General features: G+C 36.9%; 1 protein-coding gene across 1 annotated transcript; it reads right to left on the bottom strand.

Annotated features, from left to right (window-relative positions):
* Window positions 1-1,018: 1,018 nt before the first annotated feature.
* LOC117673015 (vomeronasal type-2 receptor 26-like) lies at window positions 1,019-15,219 on the bottom strand. Its single transcript, XM_087891759.1, has 5 exons — window positions 14,993-15,219; window positions 13,641-14,486; window positions 12,118-12,345; window positions 6,683-6,809; window positions 1,019-1,914 (listed from the first exon to the last, which is right to left on the bottom strand). Exons 1-5 carry the CDS (start codon window positions 15,161-15,163, stop codon window positions 1,019-1,021), a joined length of 2,268 nt encoding a protein of 755 aa, XP_087747885.1. The 5' UTR covers window positions 15,164-15,219.
* Window positions 15,220-16,365: the final 1,146 nt, after the last annotated feature.

The raw sequence follows: 16,365 nt of genomic DNA, 5'->3' as shown, positions 1-16,365 counted from the left end.
TGGGAAAGGAACACAGGGTAATAATACATCAATATGAAAACCAAAAAGATGGATGAGTGGAGAGCAGAGACCAGCAGTGGGAAGGTGGAATCTGCCATCAATCTACCTCCTGTGTGAAACTCTCCCATTTGGTCCCAAAGCCAATTGGCAGAGTCATGTCTTAAGGCTTTTGTGAAAAAACAGGAGGGTGTGGTGGATCTTACCTTACCGGGTAACAAGTTCCAAAGGGTAGGTGCTGCAGCAGAGAAGGCTCTTCTTCTGGTTCCTGATAATAAGAGTTCTTTGAACAACAGGATCCAAAGTAGGCCCTTTCTGCTGGCGCTAGTAGGATAGGCTACTCCTAACAAAATGAGGCAGTTCATCAGATAGCCTGGACCTATGGCCTTAAGGACTTTAATGGTCATAACCAACACCTTGAACTGCAGCCAGAAGCACATTGGTAGCCAATGAAGTTTGTGGAACAGAGATGGATCAACCTAGAGGCAACAAAGACTACTACTGCTTCTGCATTATGCAGCAGCTAAAGCTTTTGAGCAGATTTCAAGGGTAGCTACATGTAGATGCAGTAGTCCAGATGAGAGATAACCAGGGCTTGAGTAACAAAGCACAGGAGTCATGATCCAGGAGAAGTAACAACTCGTGCACAAACTGGAGTTGTGCAAAAGCTCCCGTGCTTACACCTGCCATCTGATCTTTGGGCTGGAGTTGTGACTTCAGGAGAACCCCCAGCTTGCAAATTGGTTTTGAACAGATAATGCAGAACTAAGGATGAAACATTCTAAGATCCTGGAACTCCCTGTACCCAAAGCCACTCAGTTTTGCCAGGGTTATATAGGAAACATACTATAAGGATTGAATTCAAAATTTTATGTTTCACAACTGCATATCTTTGGTTTAAAAAAAAAATCAAAGAATTAGTTTTCAATCAATTCTTTAAGATGGTCAGTAGCCCTTTAATGAGGGAAATGAGGATTCTATCACAATTTAGAGAATTTATAGTGGACCAAAGAAATCAGTTTCATTTCTTCATCAGCTGTTCCTTTCTGTTCAAATCAGGCCTCAGAATAATAATGTAACATTTGGGGGAAAAAATGCAACCCAGTAATCCAGCTGCAGAAGCCAAAATGGAAAAGATCTCCACAGCTACCATGTATTTTCCCTTGGTGCTCAGATAGGTGGGAACAAAGGATATCCAGACACTACAAAAGACCAACATGCTGAAGGTGATAAATTTGGCTTCATTAAAGCTGTCAGGTAATTTCCTAGCTAGGAAGGCAACTGAAAAGCTGACAGCAGTCAAGAATCCCAAAAAACCAAGAACAGTATAAAACATAGTGGTTGAACCTTCTTTACATTCTAGGACAATTTCTTCAGTCATAGAATGCATGTCAGAATCTGGGAATGGGGGGGAAATTGCCAACCACACTGCACAAATGGAGAATTGTGTTAAAGAGCATGAAAGAACTATAGCGTTGGCCAGCCTTTGCCCCACCCATTTCCTCATTTTAGATCCAGGCTTGGTGGCCATGAAAGCAAGGACCACTATGATTGTTTTCCCCAATATACAAGAAAGAGCTACAGAGAAGATGATGCCAAAAGAAGTTTGTCGCATGAGACATTTCACCTGATCTGGTTGCCCAATGAAGAGCAAAGTGCAGAGGAAGGAGAGGAGGAGAGCAATGAGAAGAATGTAGGTGAGGTTCCGGTTGTTGGCTTTGACAATGGGGGTGTCCTGATGCTTAATGAAGATTCCCAGGACCATAACTGAGATGAAAGAAAAGATGGAAGCAATAGCTGTCAGGCTAATTCCCAGAGGCTCTTCATGAGACAAAAATGTGATGTGTTTTGGAATGCAAAGGTTGTGAGCTTTGTTTGGGTACTGATCTTCTGAACATGGGAAACAGTCATCTGCATCTGGAAAACAAATTATTGCAGTCAAGTGTTTAATGTTATAGACAAAAACCCATTACCGGATTGGTCATCATTTCAGAGATATTTCCTTTCCTGACTGAGCATTTGAAAACTTCCTTCTTTCCTTCCTCCCTTCCACCCTCCCTCACTGATACATGAGGCCCTGGTGACCTTGAGATTTTTCTACACTAACCCCTTTTGAAGATATATTCAGTTGGTCCGGCTCCAGTGATTAATTGGCCCTGTGGTGTTTCAAAGCGAGTTGGGGAGTTGTTTCATAGTATCTGTTACATGGGCCTGCCAAATCCCTCACTGTTACTGGAATAAAGAGGTAGCAGAGGGCTTGGATAGAATTGAATAGGGTCAGGCCCATGCAACTCAAGTGACATGTAGAGTCAAGAGCATTGTTGGAGAAAGACGAGGGATGAATCTGAACAATGACCAGCTAGAGTCACTATTAAGTGTGTGTCACTTCTTAAAAAGTTATTACTGGATGCAAACAATTCATAACTTTTGCTCAGTCTCCCACCTACCCTTTTTAGGGAATGTGGTTGAGAAGATGATTGTGCTGCAGCTCCAGGAGATCCTTGATTAAATGAATTATCTGTACTGCTTTCAGTCAAGTTTCAGGCCTGGATATGGGAAGGAAATGGTATTGGTCATTCTTTTGGATGATGTCTGGAGAGAATGGGATATGGATAGTAAAGCATCCTGGCTCTTCTTGACCATGGTATCCTTTTGAGATGGTTTTGGGAACTATGAGAGGAAACAACAGTTCTAGTCTGGTTCACCTCCTTCTTCTTTGACCAGTTCCAAATGGAGAAAGAGGTCCAGCCTGAAACACCAATTATGGAGTGCTATATGCTTTCTCTGTATCTTTTTATTATCTACAAAAGCAGTTTTAAGAGTCAGCATATTGCCGCCAACAATCTGGGTCCTCATTTTACCGACCTCAGAAGAATTGAAGGCTGAGTCAACCTTGAGCCAGTGAGAGTTGAACTGCCGAACTGCTGGCAGTTGGCAGTCAGCAGAATAGCCTGCAATACTGCATTCTAACCACTGCACCATCATGATTCTTATGTACTAGTTGTAGCCTTTTCAGTTCTACTCTCTATCACTCATATCTTGGTCATCTCCCATATGGATTATTGCAATGCAATCTATATGGGACTACTCTTGAAGAGGCTGCAGCTGATGTAGAATGCAGCATCACAAACAATATTGGGCACCCCTAGTGTCCACATATAACACCTCTGCTATACAAACTTCATTTTTTTCTCTGTTGCTTCTGGGAGTTCAATTCAAGGCATTTGCTATTACCTTTAAAGCCCGTTCTCAGATTATTTGAAGAACTGTCATCCCCACTCTATGATCCTATCCCACCTAATCGGGAAGGGAGGGTATATTGCAGATTCTGTTATTTAACGAATTTTGCCTGGCAGGTTTCTGGAAGACATACTTTTCTGCTGCTTTTCCTACTCTGGGGAACACCTTACTCTCAGATGTGAGGCCGGTCCTTGGTCTTCATCATCATGGAAGTTGAAGACTGATATACAACCCTGGGTGTCATGAGGGCATTCCTTTCCCCTTAATATTTTAACTTAATTTAAATTAAAATTAATTAAACTTAATTTAAATTTAAGTTAATTTAAAAAGGAGCCCTGGTAGCGCAGCAGACTAAAGCACTGTTACTAACATCAGCTGCCTGCAATTACTGCAAGTTCAAATCTCACCAGGCTCAAGGTTGACTCAGCCTTCCATCTTTTCTAAGGTAGGTAAAATGAGGACCCAGATTGTGAGGGCAATAAGCTGATTTTGTATAAATATACAAAAGTATGAAGGCTATTGCTTAATGCATTGTAAGCTGCCCTGAGTCTTCGGAGAAGGGCGGCATATAAATCAAATTAAAAAAAAAAAAACTTTTAATGCTGCAACTCTTCTTTTAAATTTTGTTTTTAACTTATTTTTACTTATATCCAGTGGTGGGATTCTGCCGGTTCTAGGGGGTTCGGCCGAACCCTTTGTTAAATTGCTGGCTCACCCCGCCGCTTGCCCCGCCCCTCCACACCACTATTTATTGCCAATAAATAATGGTGGGTGAGGGGCGGGCGAGCCAGCAATTTAACAAAGGGTTCGGTGTTTATTTCTAGTTTTATTGGCCCGCGGAGCTTCAGCATAGGCTAATTAGCCCTTGCTTAGATCGGTTCCCAAGTCTCAGCTGATTTGCTCTCAGCTGTTTTGCTCACGGCTCTGCTCCTTGCTTGCAAAGAGTGCTGATTTTTTTCCCCTTAGTTATACTGAAAAACAAAACAGAAAGTAAAGCAGGCTGTTGGCTTTGCACATTGGAAATTTAGGCAGGCAGATTTCTTTTCTTTTTCCTCATCAAAAAAGGTAGGTGCAAACAATGGGAAATTTAGGGGAAAAGAGGAGAGTTCAAGATTTTAAAACACAAAAGAAAAAAAGCTCTATTTAACTAGGGAATTGTAATAATTGAGATACTATTAATTGTATATTGTGTTGAAAGCAGAAATGGTTAAGTTGTGGTTTGGAGGAATATATGGGGAAAATTATTTGGTTTATTATTATTGGTAAATATAATTAATTGATTTGTAAGAAATTGGATTGCATGGAAATAATTGGAATATTCATGTTCATATTGATTAATATACAAAAAAGGTAGTTATATAACTAATTGATTTATATTAAAATGTTGAATTTGTATTAAACAACTGTAATATTATATAATTAACCAATTTGAGGATGGATATAAAAATAGATGACAATGGGAAGGGGTATAATATAGAATAGAAGGGAAAAATTGAATTCGATTAAGATTAGAGATGAAGATGAAGGGTAATATTGGTTTTTTACAAAAATAAATAAGGAATAAATATGGCAAAAAGGAAATATAGAAATTGTAAATTTAATTGAAATGACTAAACACTGTTTAAATTTGTGAACCGGCCAAATACTCTGTTCAAAGAAAATACATTGTATGTTTGTATGTGTGTTTCTAATTATTGTTATTTATTCATATTTGTTCTCTTTTATTCTTTAAAGTTTAACAATTCATTCTATATCTTAATATCTTTATATTTGTTTGGGGTTGGCTTTCTTCCCTTTCATCTTTTTTATTGTACAGCAATCTTTCTCCTCAAACCTACCATCTCTCTCTTTTCTTTCCTCTTACTTTCTCTTCCTCCCCTTCTTCTTCTCCTCCCTACTTCCTCTTCCTTTCTCCTTCTCCTCCTCTCTTCCTCCCTCTCTTACCCTCACTCCTACTCTAATTTCCCTTCCCTTCGTTCATCCTTCTCTATTGCTGTATCCTTTTATGCATATGGACTACTCAGAGGGCTGAAAAAGTTATTTTTGACTGGTCCTCACACTTTTGACCAGTCCTCGAACTTACGACTGTCCTCACATTTTACGTTTTTACGTAAATGGTGAAGAGAAGCAGTTGTGAAATGAGTGACATGGTTGTTAAGAATGCTACAATTTTCATTTTCATTTCATTTTATTAGATTTCTATACCGCCCTACTCCCGAAGGACTCAGGGAGGTGCACAGCCAAACAATAGAAACACAATGGGCATAAATGATGACCAGTCATAAGTGCGAAGACCGGTCAAAAGTGCGATGACCAGTAAGAAATGACTTTTTTCAGCCCTCTGTAGTCCCTATGCAGATAGCCACACCCACCAGTAACATGACCAGCTAGCCATGCCCACCCAGTCACATGGCCAGCTAGCCACGCCCACCCAGTCACATGACCACCAAGCCACACCCACAACTAAGCCACGCCCACAGAACCGGTTGTTAAAAAAATTGAATCCCACCACTGCTTATATCTCTAAACTACTATTTGCTTTTATACATATAGTCTAGTGAAAAGAAGAACCAGGGCTGTCATGATAACAGTGTTCCAATAATTGAGGGGATGCCACAAGGAAGAGGTGCTCAATCTATTCTCCAAAGCACCTGAAGGTAGGACAAGAAGCAATGGATGGAAACTAACACAGGAGGGAAGCAACCTAGAACTAAAGAGAAATTTTCTGACAGGAATAACAATTAATCCAGTAGGTGCTTCAACAGTGGAGGGTTTTTTTTGTTTTTTTTGTAAATATTTTATTTTATTTTATTTTATTTTCAAACTTAAACATAAAATATAACTTTCAAGAGCAGAGCCTCGATCCGGTCATAGATGGTTACCACGCTTACATTTCTTTAACAAGCTCCATTCACAATTTCCCATTAGATCTTTTACAAATAAAAATTCAAAACATAAAAGAACAAGTTTTAACATAAATTCTAACATCTTCATCTAAACAAATCCATTATATCAATACAATTTTAATTTCAAATTAACTTTCACTCATTTTTATATCTATATATCAATCTTGGTAATATCTTGTTCTTCATTCGCCTTGTATCTTTTACCATCAGAATCAAAATAATTTTTAACAATATTCTAACTTCTTATTCTAATTATTTACCTTACAATTTTATCACCACAAATCTTAATTTCAAATTCCGTACAACTCCATTTTTATTACACTTTATAAAACAAAGTTCTATCTAATTCTTAATCTCTTGACCCTTTCCCTCGATGTCTAAGTAATCAATATCTCTCCAGAATTATGGACAAATGAATTAAGACAAATGAATTATGGACAAATTTGTACAGAGATGGTAAACTACTGTTTATAATTAAAGAGTAATATAAGGCATTGCACAAAATACATAGCAATGGAATCTCTCTTTAGATCTCTTACCTGTCTTGTTTGAAATTTTTCCTTTTGGACATTTAAGGCAATCATAGCAGCAAAAGGGCTTTCCTTCTATTTTTATTTTGCTCCAACCTGATGAGCATGGAGGATTGCACATAGAAAAGGGCTGTACCTATTGGACATTAAAAAGGAAAATTGAGAAATTATTACTTAACCTTTCAGGAATTCTTGCATCTGAAGAATTGGATTTGACTAGTATTTAAGGCATATACAGTGGTACCTTGGAATTCAGCTGCTTTGAAATTCACTGAATTCATCATTTGTTTGTTACTCAATGCACAAGCTGAAACTTGTTGATGTTGGCTACCTTGTGACTCACAATCTTATTCCTTATGAGAAAAAAATGTTGTTGTTTACTCATCATTTTTGGTACCTCCCGGTACCCTCCCGGTTTTACTCATTGCACCTCATGGAACAAATTAACAATGACTACAGAAGTATCATTGTATTAACAAAATATTGTCCAACAGGCCAGAAACACACATTGGGAGAAGCAAGCAGCCTTAGTCATTTTACAAACAACACTTAAGATATGAGAAATGCAACTCTATTGCAAAAATATGATGTTGAGTAAATGTTAACCAATTAAATAAGTATGCAGGCTGGATGCTGGGTTGGCCATGTTGTACGAAGCATATATCCTTAAGTAACCATGTGACAGAAAGTGGTATAATTTAGGAAATGCAGCCATATTGGTTATTTTTTAAGACTCTTTTGGTATTTGTATAATCAAGCAAGATGTTGATTGCATCTTGCTTGATTATACAAATAATCAATAGTCACCTGCAAAGTCATGGAATCAATCATCAACCAATCCATTACCCTCCACCTAGAAACAAACAACCTACTCTCTAATAAACAATTTAGTTTCAGAAAAAAATATCCTGTAATCTACAACTTCTATACGGCAAAAACATATGGACTACAAATCTTGATCAGGGCAAAGCTATAGATGCAATTTACATAGGCTTCTGTAAAGCCTTTGATTCAGTGGTACATGACAAACTACTTCTAAAACTAAAATCCTACGGCATCTCCGGACCCCTCCATAATTGGATAACTGCGTTTCTGTCAAACAGACAACACATGGTCAAAATAGGGAGCGCCCGATCAAATCCTGCACCTGTTAATAGCGGTGTCCCCCAAGGCAGAGTTCTAGGATCAACACTCTTCATACTATACATAAATGACCTTTGTGATCATATTATAAGTAACTGCATTCTCTTCGTCATTGATGTTAAACTATTTAACACTACCAACAATGCTGCTACCCTTCAAAAAGACCTTTGGGTCGGAATGGTCAAAAAATTGGCAACTCCAAATCTCAACCAACAAATGCTCTGTCTTACACAATGGCAAAAAGAATCAGAACACTAAATACAAGCTAAGTGGACATGACCTTGTAGATGACCTTCACTCTGTCAAGGACCTTGGAGTACTGATATCAAATGATTTAAGTGCGCAAACCCACTGTAACAACATCACCAAAAAGGCATTAAGGGTTGTAAACCTAATCTTACAAAGCTTCTACTCCGGTAATATTACACTACTAACCAGAGCATACAAAACCAATTTCCGAATACAGCTCATCTGTCTGGAACCTGTGCTGCATATTGGACATTAATACAATTGAGTGCATCCAGAAATATTTCACAAGAGGAGTTCTCCACTCCTCTACTTGTAACAAAATACCCTATGACACCAGACTTGAAATTCTGGGTTTAGAAAATTTAGAACTAAGCCGCCTTCAGTATGACCTAAGCATAGCTTATAAAATCAACTGCTACAATGTCCTACCTTTCAATGACTACTTCAGCTTCAACCACAACAATACACGAGCACACAATAGATACAAACTTAAAGTGAACTGCTCCAGACTCGATTACAGAAAATATGACTTCAGTAACAGAGTTGTTAATGCCTGGAATGCACTACCAGACTCTGTGGTCTCATCCCAAAACCCCCAAAACCTTAACCTAAAACTGTCTACTGTTGACCTCACCCCATTCCTATGAGGTCTGTAAGCAACGTGCATAAGAGCACCAGCGTGCCTACCTTCCCTGTCCTAATGTTCCCTTTAATTGTATTCATTTTATGTATTCAATTCATGATTATACTTATATATGTTATCTAATATGTACTCGACAAAATTAAGGTAATAATAATAAATAAATAAATGTCCTTTGCCACAATTGGTGAAATGATGAAGAGAATCCTCAGAAAGGATTCGTTTCTAAAATGAAATTATGTCTTAATGGCTCCAAGGATCATCTATATTGTCTACTTGAAAGGATGTTTAATTGCTTCTTTGGAAGAACTGTGGAAGACTTCCATAACCAGAAGAACCTTGTATTTAAAAATTTGAAGTTCATTCTAACTGGAAATCATTCTTGCACTATAACATTATAAAAGAATGTATATCACAATGAAAAGTCTATCTTTAAATTTGATGGAAAATTAGATTTCCAGTATTGGTTCCATGCATTGCATTTGTAGCTTTACTTGGTGATTTATATTATGTTAACTAGTTTTTTCCAATTTAAAACTCCAAACAATTTTCAGACAGATATTTTACAATAACATGATTCGTGGCATGTTTATAAATAGTAGATATTTTACCCTTTGGCTATCAAGCAGTATCTTCTTACGTTTACTTTTTTATTTTACTTCTCTTACGCTACTTTTGTTTATATATTTTTTTTCTAAAAAGTGATATGGTATCTGGGTTAGTCATCCAATCATCACATCTTAATGAAATATTTCTAATGTGTTTGGAATGTAGTTTTCTCTGAGGCCCATGGTAATTTCTTTTAGTATCAAATCTGCATCTACTGACCAAGTTAAAGCAGAACCCTGAAAGATGTATCTAGTCTCCCCTTCTGGAAATGTCTTAACCTTTGAGGCAGATTTAGTTGCAAACCATTCTATATTCAAATATGCTATGAAAATTCAACCATCGTGAGCCACCATTTCAGAATCATTTATTTCTTCAGTTTTAACATAAATGAACCACTCAGAGAATATTGTATGTTCAAAGACAGAACACTTGTAGAAATATGTGTAAATAATGAATTACTATTTGAATAACATGGCATCAATTCAGGATCCAAAGAGCCTTTTCTGCCATGACTCCCACCCTCTGGAACATTGTTCTCCTTGAGAGAAAATCCACTTGCACTCTTTTAGTCCTGTCAATAGTATCAAAACCTCACTCTGCTAATTGACCTGGAGCCCCACGGGGAGTGTGCAATGTTGGAGGTGGTTAGTAGACTAGGGAGAAGATGCTGCCTCTGCCCCTTTGTATACTGATGATCTAATTTTAGTTAATTTTTAATTTTTACTCTTTTGTATATTTGCTTTTATGATGTCAGTCACCCAGAGTAGTCTGACGATGAGATGAGTGGCATGTAATTTTAATTAATAAATAAATTTGATCAACACAAAAAATAATAATGTAAATTAGTGCAGAATATTGTTGAATATGGTGGGCCAGATAATATTCTCTGCAAAAATATCTCAGTGCAATACTGGGCCTGGTGGCTCAGCAGACTAAAAGCATTGTGATTAACACCAGCTGTCTGCAATTACTGTAAGTTCGAATCTTGCCAGGCTCAAGGTTGACTCAGCCTTCTATCCTTTCTAAGGTAGGTAAATTGAGGACGCAGGGGGCAATAAGCTGACTTTGTATAAATATACAAAAATATGAAGGCTATTGCTTAACGCATTGTAAGCCACCCCGAGTCTCTGGAGAAGGGCGGCATATAAATCAAATTAAAAAAAAAACAAAAACCTTTCCCTGGGTCCATCTCGATCCCCTTATTCAACACCCTGTATTCCAGGTAGTCCAGGCCTTCTTATGGAACTCGCATTTGGACAATTTTGCATAAAGTTTGGCCGTTACGAGCTTTCTCAGCACTTGTCTGACCAATTTGATGTGGTCTTCCATATTTTCACTGAAATATTATTTAAAGGCTGATACAGATCCCCATATTTTGTAGAAGCTTTTGTAGAAGCTATGACCGAGTAAGAGTAATAATTTTGTATTTCTTGTGTTTTATCTGTTGGCTGTTCACTGCCCTGAGTCCTTTGGGAGAAGGGCGGTATATAAATATGAACAATAAATAAATACATAAATAAGAATTTAGATAACCATATTCTTTTCAGTATATGCTTTTTACATTGTAATAAACTGCTTATAGTTTTTAATATAATATTAAACATTGAAGAATGGTTTTTTTAAAAAAATGATATATTTTAATCTTTCCTGAAAGTGTTTATATTTTTTCTTTTTTCTTAAGACTCAGAAAAATCTGGAGGATGAGGAAAAAGGCTGCATTCTCTTGTTATAGAATGACAATTATCTTATTCACCCTAACAAATTCAGTTCAAGTCAGTTTTTATATTGGGTTTTTAATTTATTATTATTCTGCTTTTCCCCCCCTACATAATTAAGCTAGAATGGTTTCATAAATGCAAAACAAAAACAAACCCCAGGATGGAAACACAACTTTGGTTAATTTATGCTTTACTGCTACCTTTCTAGAGAAATACAGGCATTTCATCTATGTTCTGCATTTTTTTTAAATGATGCAAACATGTTCAGTAATTCTAACTCTGGGGATAAATCATAACTTCCTCAATGGCTTTAGCGTCTCTTTTTCTCATATGGAGATTCAGTGAACACAAATTTTAGCATTGGTGGAGTATTAGGGAGATGGTGGGGAAATGGAGAGCCTCTGTAACTGCATTTACTGCATCATCATCTTCGTTTAACAACCCCATCATCCCTTGCGGGGTGGAGTCTGGGCAACTGAATGGAGTGTTTACTGGCCGGATGCCCTTCCTGATGCCAATGTGGAGAGTTGTTCAGCAGAGAGAAATATCTGCCTCTATCTAGAATTGAACCCACAGCCTTCTGATTGTGAGGCGAGAGCTCCACCTCTAGGCCACCACACCACTCCTAACTGCATTTACTGCATGACGCTAATTAAATGAAGCTGACTTCATAATAGGGTGTTTGGTGTCTGGGTAAGAAAACTGTTATATTACTTGTATCTGTTACACAGGGAATGTCGCAGGTTGCAATTTTTAGGAAGCTGAGTGTTACTAAAACTTGCCACTTTACATGGTGTTGATATTTGAGGTCCTGCTTCTAAAACTCCAACATTCCCAAAATCATGTAAACTCTGGGACAGAGATTTCCTTATATTTTTTAAATCCCCCATGATCGAAATCTCTCTTCTAATCAGTGCAAATGTTTTGCGTTGGTTTTTTATTTTAGGATCATCATGTTCACAAGTCACTTTGAGAAAAGAGTCATTGTATTCCTGTAATTCCTGAAAGAACTTTCTGAACATTGAAGCAGTAGGTAAAAATAAAGTAAATTATTCACCATGGTTTGAAATTGCTGTCAAAACTACCTGATTAAACATGGGGGGCCAGATGATCTCCTCTGCAAAAATAGTAAGAAGATTTTCATGGAGAGTCACTGGAGCTATGTTTCCAATTTTAATACGATGAAATGATTGGTTGGGGAAGGTGACCCAGTTGATAACATCAAATCCAGTAGGTAGCTCTCCTCTTTTGTCAAAGTGAACCATTTCTCCAGCACTGTTGTTAAATGAAACAGCTTTCAGATACCATTGGAACTAAATGGAAAGCATTAAAAGAAATTTATAACAATTGGAAGCAATGAACAAGGATGAATGAAGGCTCTTTCATAAATTAGGTGTTATCCTTTTTAGGCAGACCAATAAGCAAGTATAATATGAGGAATATTTATTGTTATGGGGTATGATAACAGAAACTTGAATACCTGCAGGAATTCGCTTCTAAGGCAGGATTAGTCTGTCTCTCACTCTCTCTTCTTTCCCGGGACTAAATTGGCATTTACTTTCTCTTAACAGTCCTTCTAATTACTTTTGCATCCTTTCTAAAAAGCATTTAGGTATTTAGAATTCCTTTAGTATTCCCATGCATGTTGGAAGCAATATTATTATCTATGTCAGTTGGAACAATAATGTTGACCCTTAATGGCACCCTGGTTACTTGCTGTTGCTCACAAGCTCTGGTGTACTAAAATATTGTGAGCATTTGATCTATGAAGAGCCAACAAATAATTCTGTGGTTTATATATTGATCACTCTTCAATGCCATCCTTTCTTTTTTTCTTATGTATCTCATACTCTTCTCTTCATTGTGGAATCAAAATGCAGGACCCCAAACAAATAATCAAGACTCACTGCAGGTCAATCCGCTCTCTCTCTCCCTCCCTCCCTCCCTCCCTCCCTCCCTCCCTCCCTTCCTCTCATAATCCTCTCCTCACTGTGGAATCAAAACTCAGAACCCAAGCAAATGATCAAAGATGAATGCAGTATTCATTGTCAACTTAGTACAATGAAAAAATTCCTTCGAGAAACTAGTGGAGGGAACTTCTGCAGAAAACTTATATTTCAAAAAGGAAGACAAAATGATGCATGCATACCTATTAATAAGTAATTACACAATAGATCTCAAGTTACTTCCACCTCTTCTGATAAAGAGAACAATGGCCTTACTTAGAAGAAGCATTTGCACCATAAGATTCACAGTTTCCTAGTGGAATATTTTGATAGAACTATCACAAACCACTGTGGGATACAAGGACACATTCCTATTATCCTATTAAATAGTTCCATTCATTTGGAAACTGATTTACCCCACACTCCTTCCAAAACTTCTCTTCAATTAACATTTGACGTTGCCTCCTTCTCATTGTACATTGTTGCACCTCATGTTTAGTGTTATCCGGAATTATTATTTGAAGTTCTGAAATATCACTTACGAGTTAATTCAGCTTCAGAATACTATTATTAGCTATACAACTCCAAAATACTAGCTGAACATTTATATGACTGGTCCTTATATAAATATATAATATATTTTCATTCATGTCATTTTTAACCTGCCACGACTGTTGACTGAGTTCCCAAATATTTCCTCTTTTTCTGCTCTTAGATGAAAGCATGGCTTGCAGAGCATGGGCCACTGCATAGACAGCATTGTAAATGCTATAACTATGCCCAGTAATACTAGATTCAATCACAGATTCAGGAAGGGTCTCCAGTGACTCCTCACCAGTGCATTGATTGTTACTGTCCTCATTTAACCCAGCATTTGGGAAAGAACATTCAAATGCATTTTCCCAAAACACTCTTGTCAAACTGTCCTCTTCTTCTGAAGAAGGCTTTCTCATCTGAATAAATTTCTTAAACCCTAATATTTCCTTTGAGGAAACTGCCAATGATAGGGCACCATGGATGAAATCCAGGCTCCTGTGTCTTTGAAAGGGGACTGATGTGAATTCCATCTGTGCTGGCATCACCCAAACTTTATCTTTTCTCTTCATTGGCATTTCTTCATATTCTGAACCAAATGGCACAATTCTAAGAAAAACCATGTTGTCACTTTCACCATAAATGATTACAACATTGGCAGTACTTCTCATAATAGCCTTATACAGCAAAACATAAGAATTAAGTTGAATTTCAATATTGTTGATAACAGATTCCATTGGCATTTCTTCCATGAAATCAAAACAGATGCCTTTCTTAGAAAATATATCAAGCTTATTCTGTATGAAGCTCTTCCCCCTTTTAGGGTTCTGGACAATGAGCCCAATCCATTTCCACTGGAAGTGAAGCAACAATTGGATCAGCCCCATAATTTGAAGGTCTTCATTTGGAAATAATTGACGGAAGAAAGCAGCTTGTATGTTGTCATCTATCTCTGCAGTTGAACCATACATGAGCTAAGAGAAAAGAAGAAATTAGAGTATATACTTCCAAATCACTTATGTCTATTTTAAGGATCTTATTTAAATAACAATGTTCTCCAGGCATGGGCAGAGTTGACTAGCATTTGCATATTCCAATATAATTTCTATGATACCTGTAATTGTTTAGTTTTTTTAAATAAACAAAGCTCCAGAAATGTAAGAACTTTAAGAATGAATATGAACCTCTTGATTATGCTATGTTTACACATGTTTCCATGATATGATTTACCCTGTAGATTAGGTTTACATAACTTTCTAGCATTTTGAATAATTTGTCTCTGTTCCACCCTTGATGAAATAGATTTTGATGTTTAGCTTGATTGTGATTTTAACTATGTGAGGCAATGTTATCCCTTTGTTTTGAATGTTTCTGACACTAATAGATTCATAAATATAAAATTTGGAATAGAAATAAAACTAAATCAAGCAAGAAATACTGTATTTAGATTTGACTCCTTTCTTTATGGGATGGCTCTTACCTGTGGGATCTTATAAATACTCAGAATGTTTGACATGAACTGAGCAATGAAAGCATTATGTCCTGCAATCACAGTGATTACATTGTCCTTGAGGTCACATTTGTAGTTTGGGATAAACCTTTCCTTCGTAGAGAGAAGCTCCATGGAAGCCAGATAGATCCATCTTCCCATGAAATAGCTATTAGAGATGTGGATACCGAGGGTGATGTTTGGCAAGATCCTGGAATTCTCATTGATTTCTTTGATTGCAAATTCCAAAACCAAGATGTGCTGATAGTTTTGCATAAAATATCTGAAATGAATTTTACAACATCTGTTGCCAAATCTGGAATTGGCTGCATTCTAATTGTATCACACAAGTTTAGATTGTGCAGGCCACATGCACTGATAAAAGTGGATGCACTAGCATCAAACAAACCATTTGTTTAAAATATTCAGGAAAGACTTCAAAGCAATATAACAATCCATATGCATTCAGGCAGCCCAATTGCAAAATGCAATAAACATCAATAATTAGTGGGGGGGTTTCTTAATTTGGAGGACTATATTTAATTTTACTTCGTACCCTAATTTTCAATACACTGGAAATTTCTCAGGAATATTGGATATAATATCTGCATGCTGGACTAACTGCAATCATGCACACCTTAACGTATCGCTGGTATGAAGTAATGCTCTGCAGGCATTTATTTCATTTGAACATCATCAAGTTATAGCCATATGAAAAAAGTGTATTAAAATTAAACTGATACCTGCTAAAATGGTACCAAAGCCATAGAAATAACAACACATTGGAAAATAACTTATATAAGTGATGGAAATTGAAGCAATATTATTGAGAAATAATAATGCAGGATAGGCAATTTAACATTCATCCTCCATCCTAATTCAATCATGTCACAGGCTTTAACTATTTTTTGTATTCGCATTACTGAAAAACAGGAATTCCATACATTAAATCACCAAACAATTCAACTGATGGATTTTTTCTGAAGGTTACTTCATCAGATATCATACAAATTTGAGACGAAATGCCTGCAATGACTAAATCTTCTGAATGATATTGCTTGTACTTAATAAAAGGCTGATTTCCTACAGAACATTTAGCAAAGGTTGTATCAGCTACTACATATAAGGGCAATAATGCTACAGATGCAAAGAATAATATCATTTTGTACAGCAATTTATCTCTCAGCCATCTGTTCACTCCCTTAGAATTAGGCATTTGAAATAGGACAGCCTGAGATACAGTGTTCCATGAGGCTGCTTTAAAGTAGAGGTTTACTTTTTTAAAAAATCAGAATGACAGGACTTTGTCCTCTAGCTGTAGCTTTGGAGAAGAAAGAATGTTACATTTTTATTGTTGTGGAAAT

Source organism: Pantherophis guttatus, chromosome 4, assembly GCF_059756535.1.
Source record: "Pantherophis guttatus breed Tessera chromosome 4, ASM5975653v1, whole genome shotgun sequence".
Taxonomy (NCBI): Eukaryota; Metazoa; Chordata; class Lepidosauria; order Squamata; family Colubridae; genus Pantherophis; species Pantherophis guttatus.
Note: the sequence above shows the minus strand (reverse complement) of the source record. Positions and strands in the feature narration are given on the sequence as shown.

Coding starts and splice junctions, on each gene's coding strand:
- LOC117673015 (XM_087891759.1), bottom strand. CDS start 15,163: ATGGGAAGATGGATCTATCTGGCTTCCATGGAGCTTCTCTCTACGAAG. Junction 12,346..13,640: donor TCAGTCAACAGTCGTGGCAG/GTTAAAAATGAC, acceptor CTTTCCATTTAG/TTCCAATGGTATCTGAAAGC. Junction 1,915..6,682: donor AAAAATTTCAAACAAGACAG/GTAAGAGATCTA, acceptor TTTGTTTTCCAG/ATGCAGATGACTGTTTCCCA.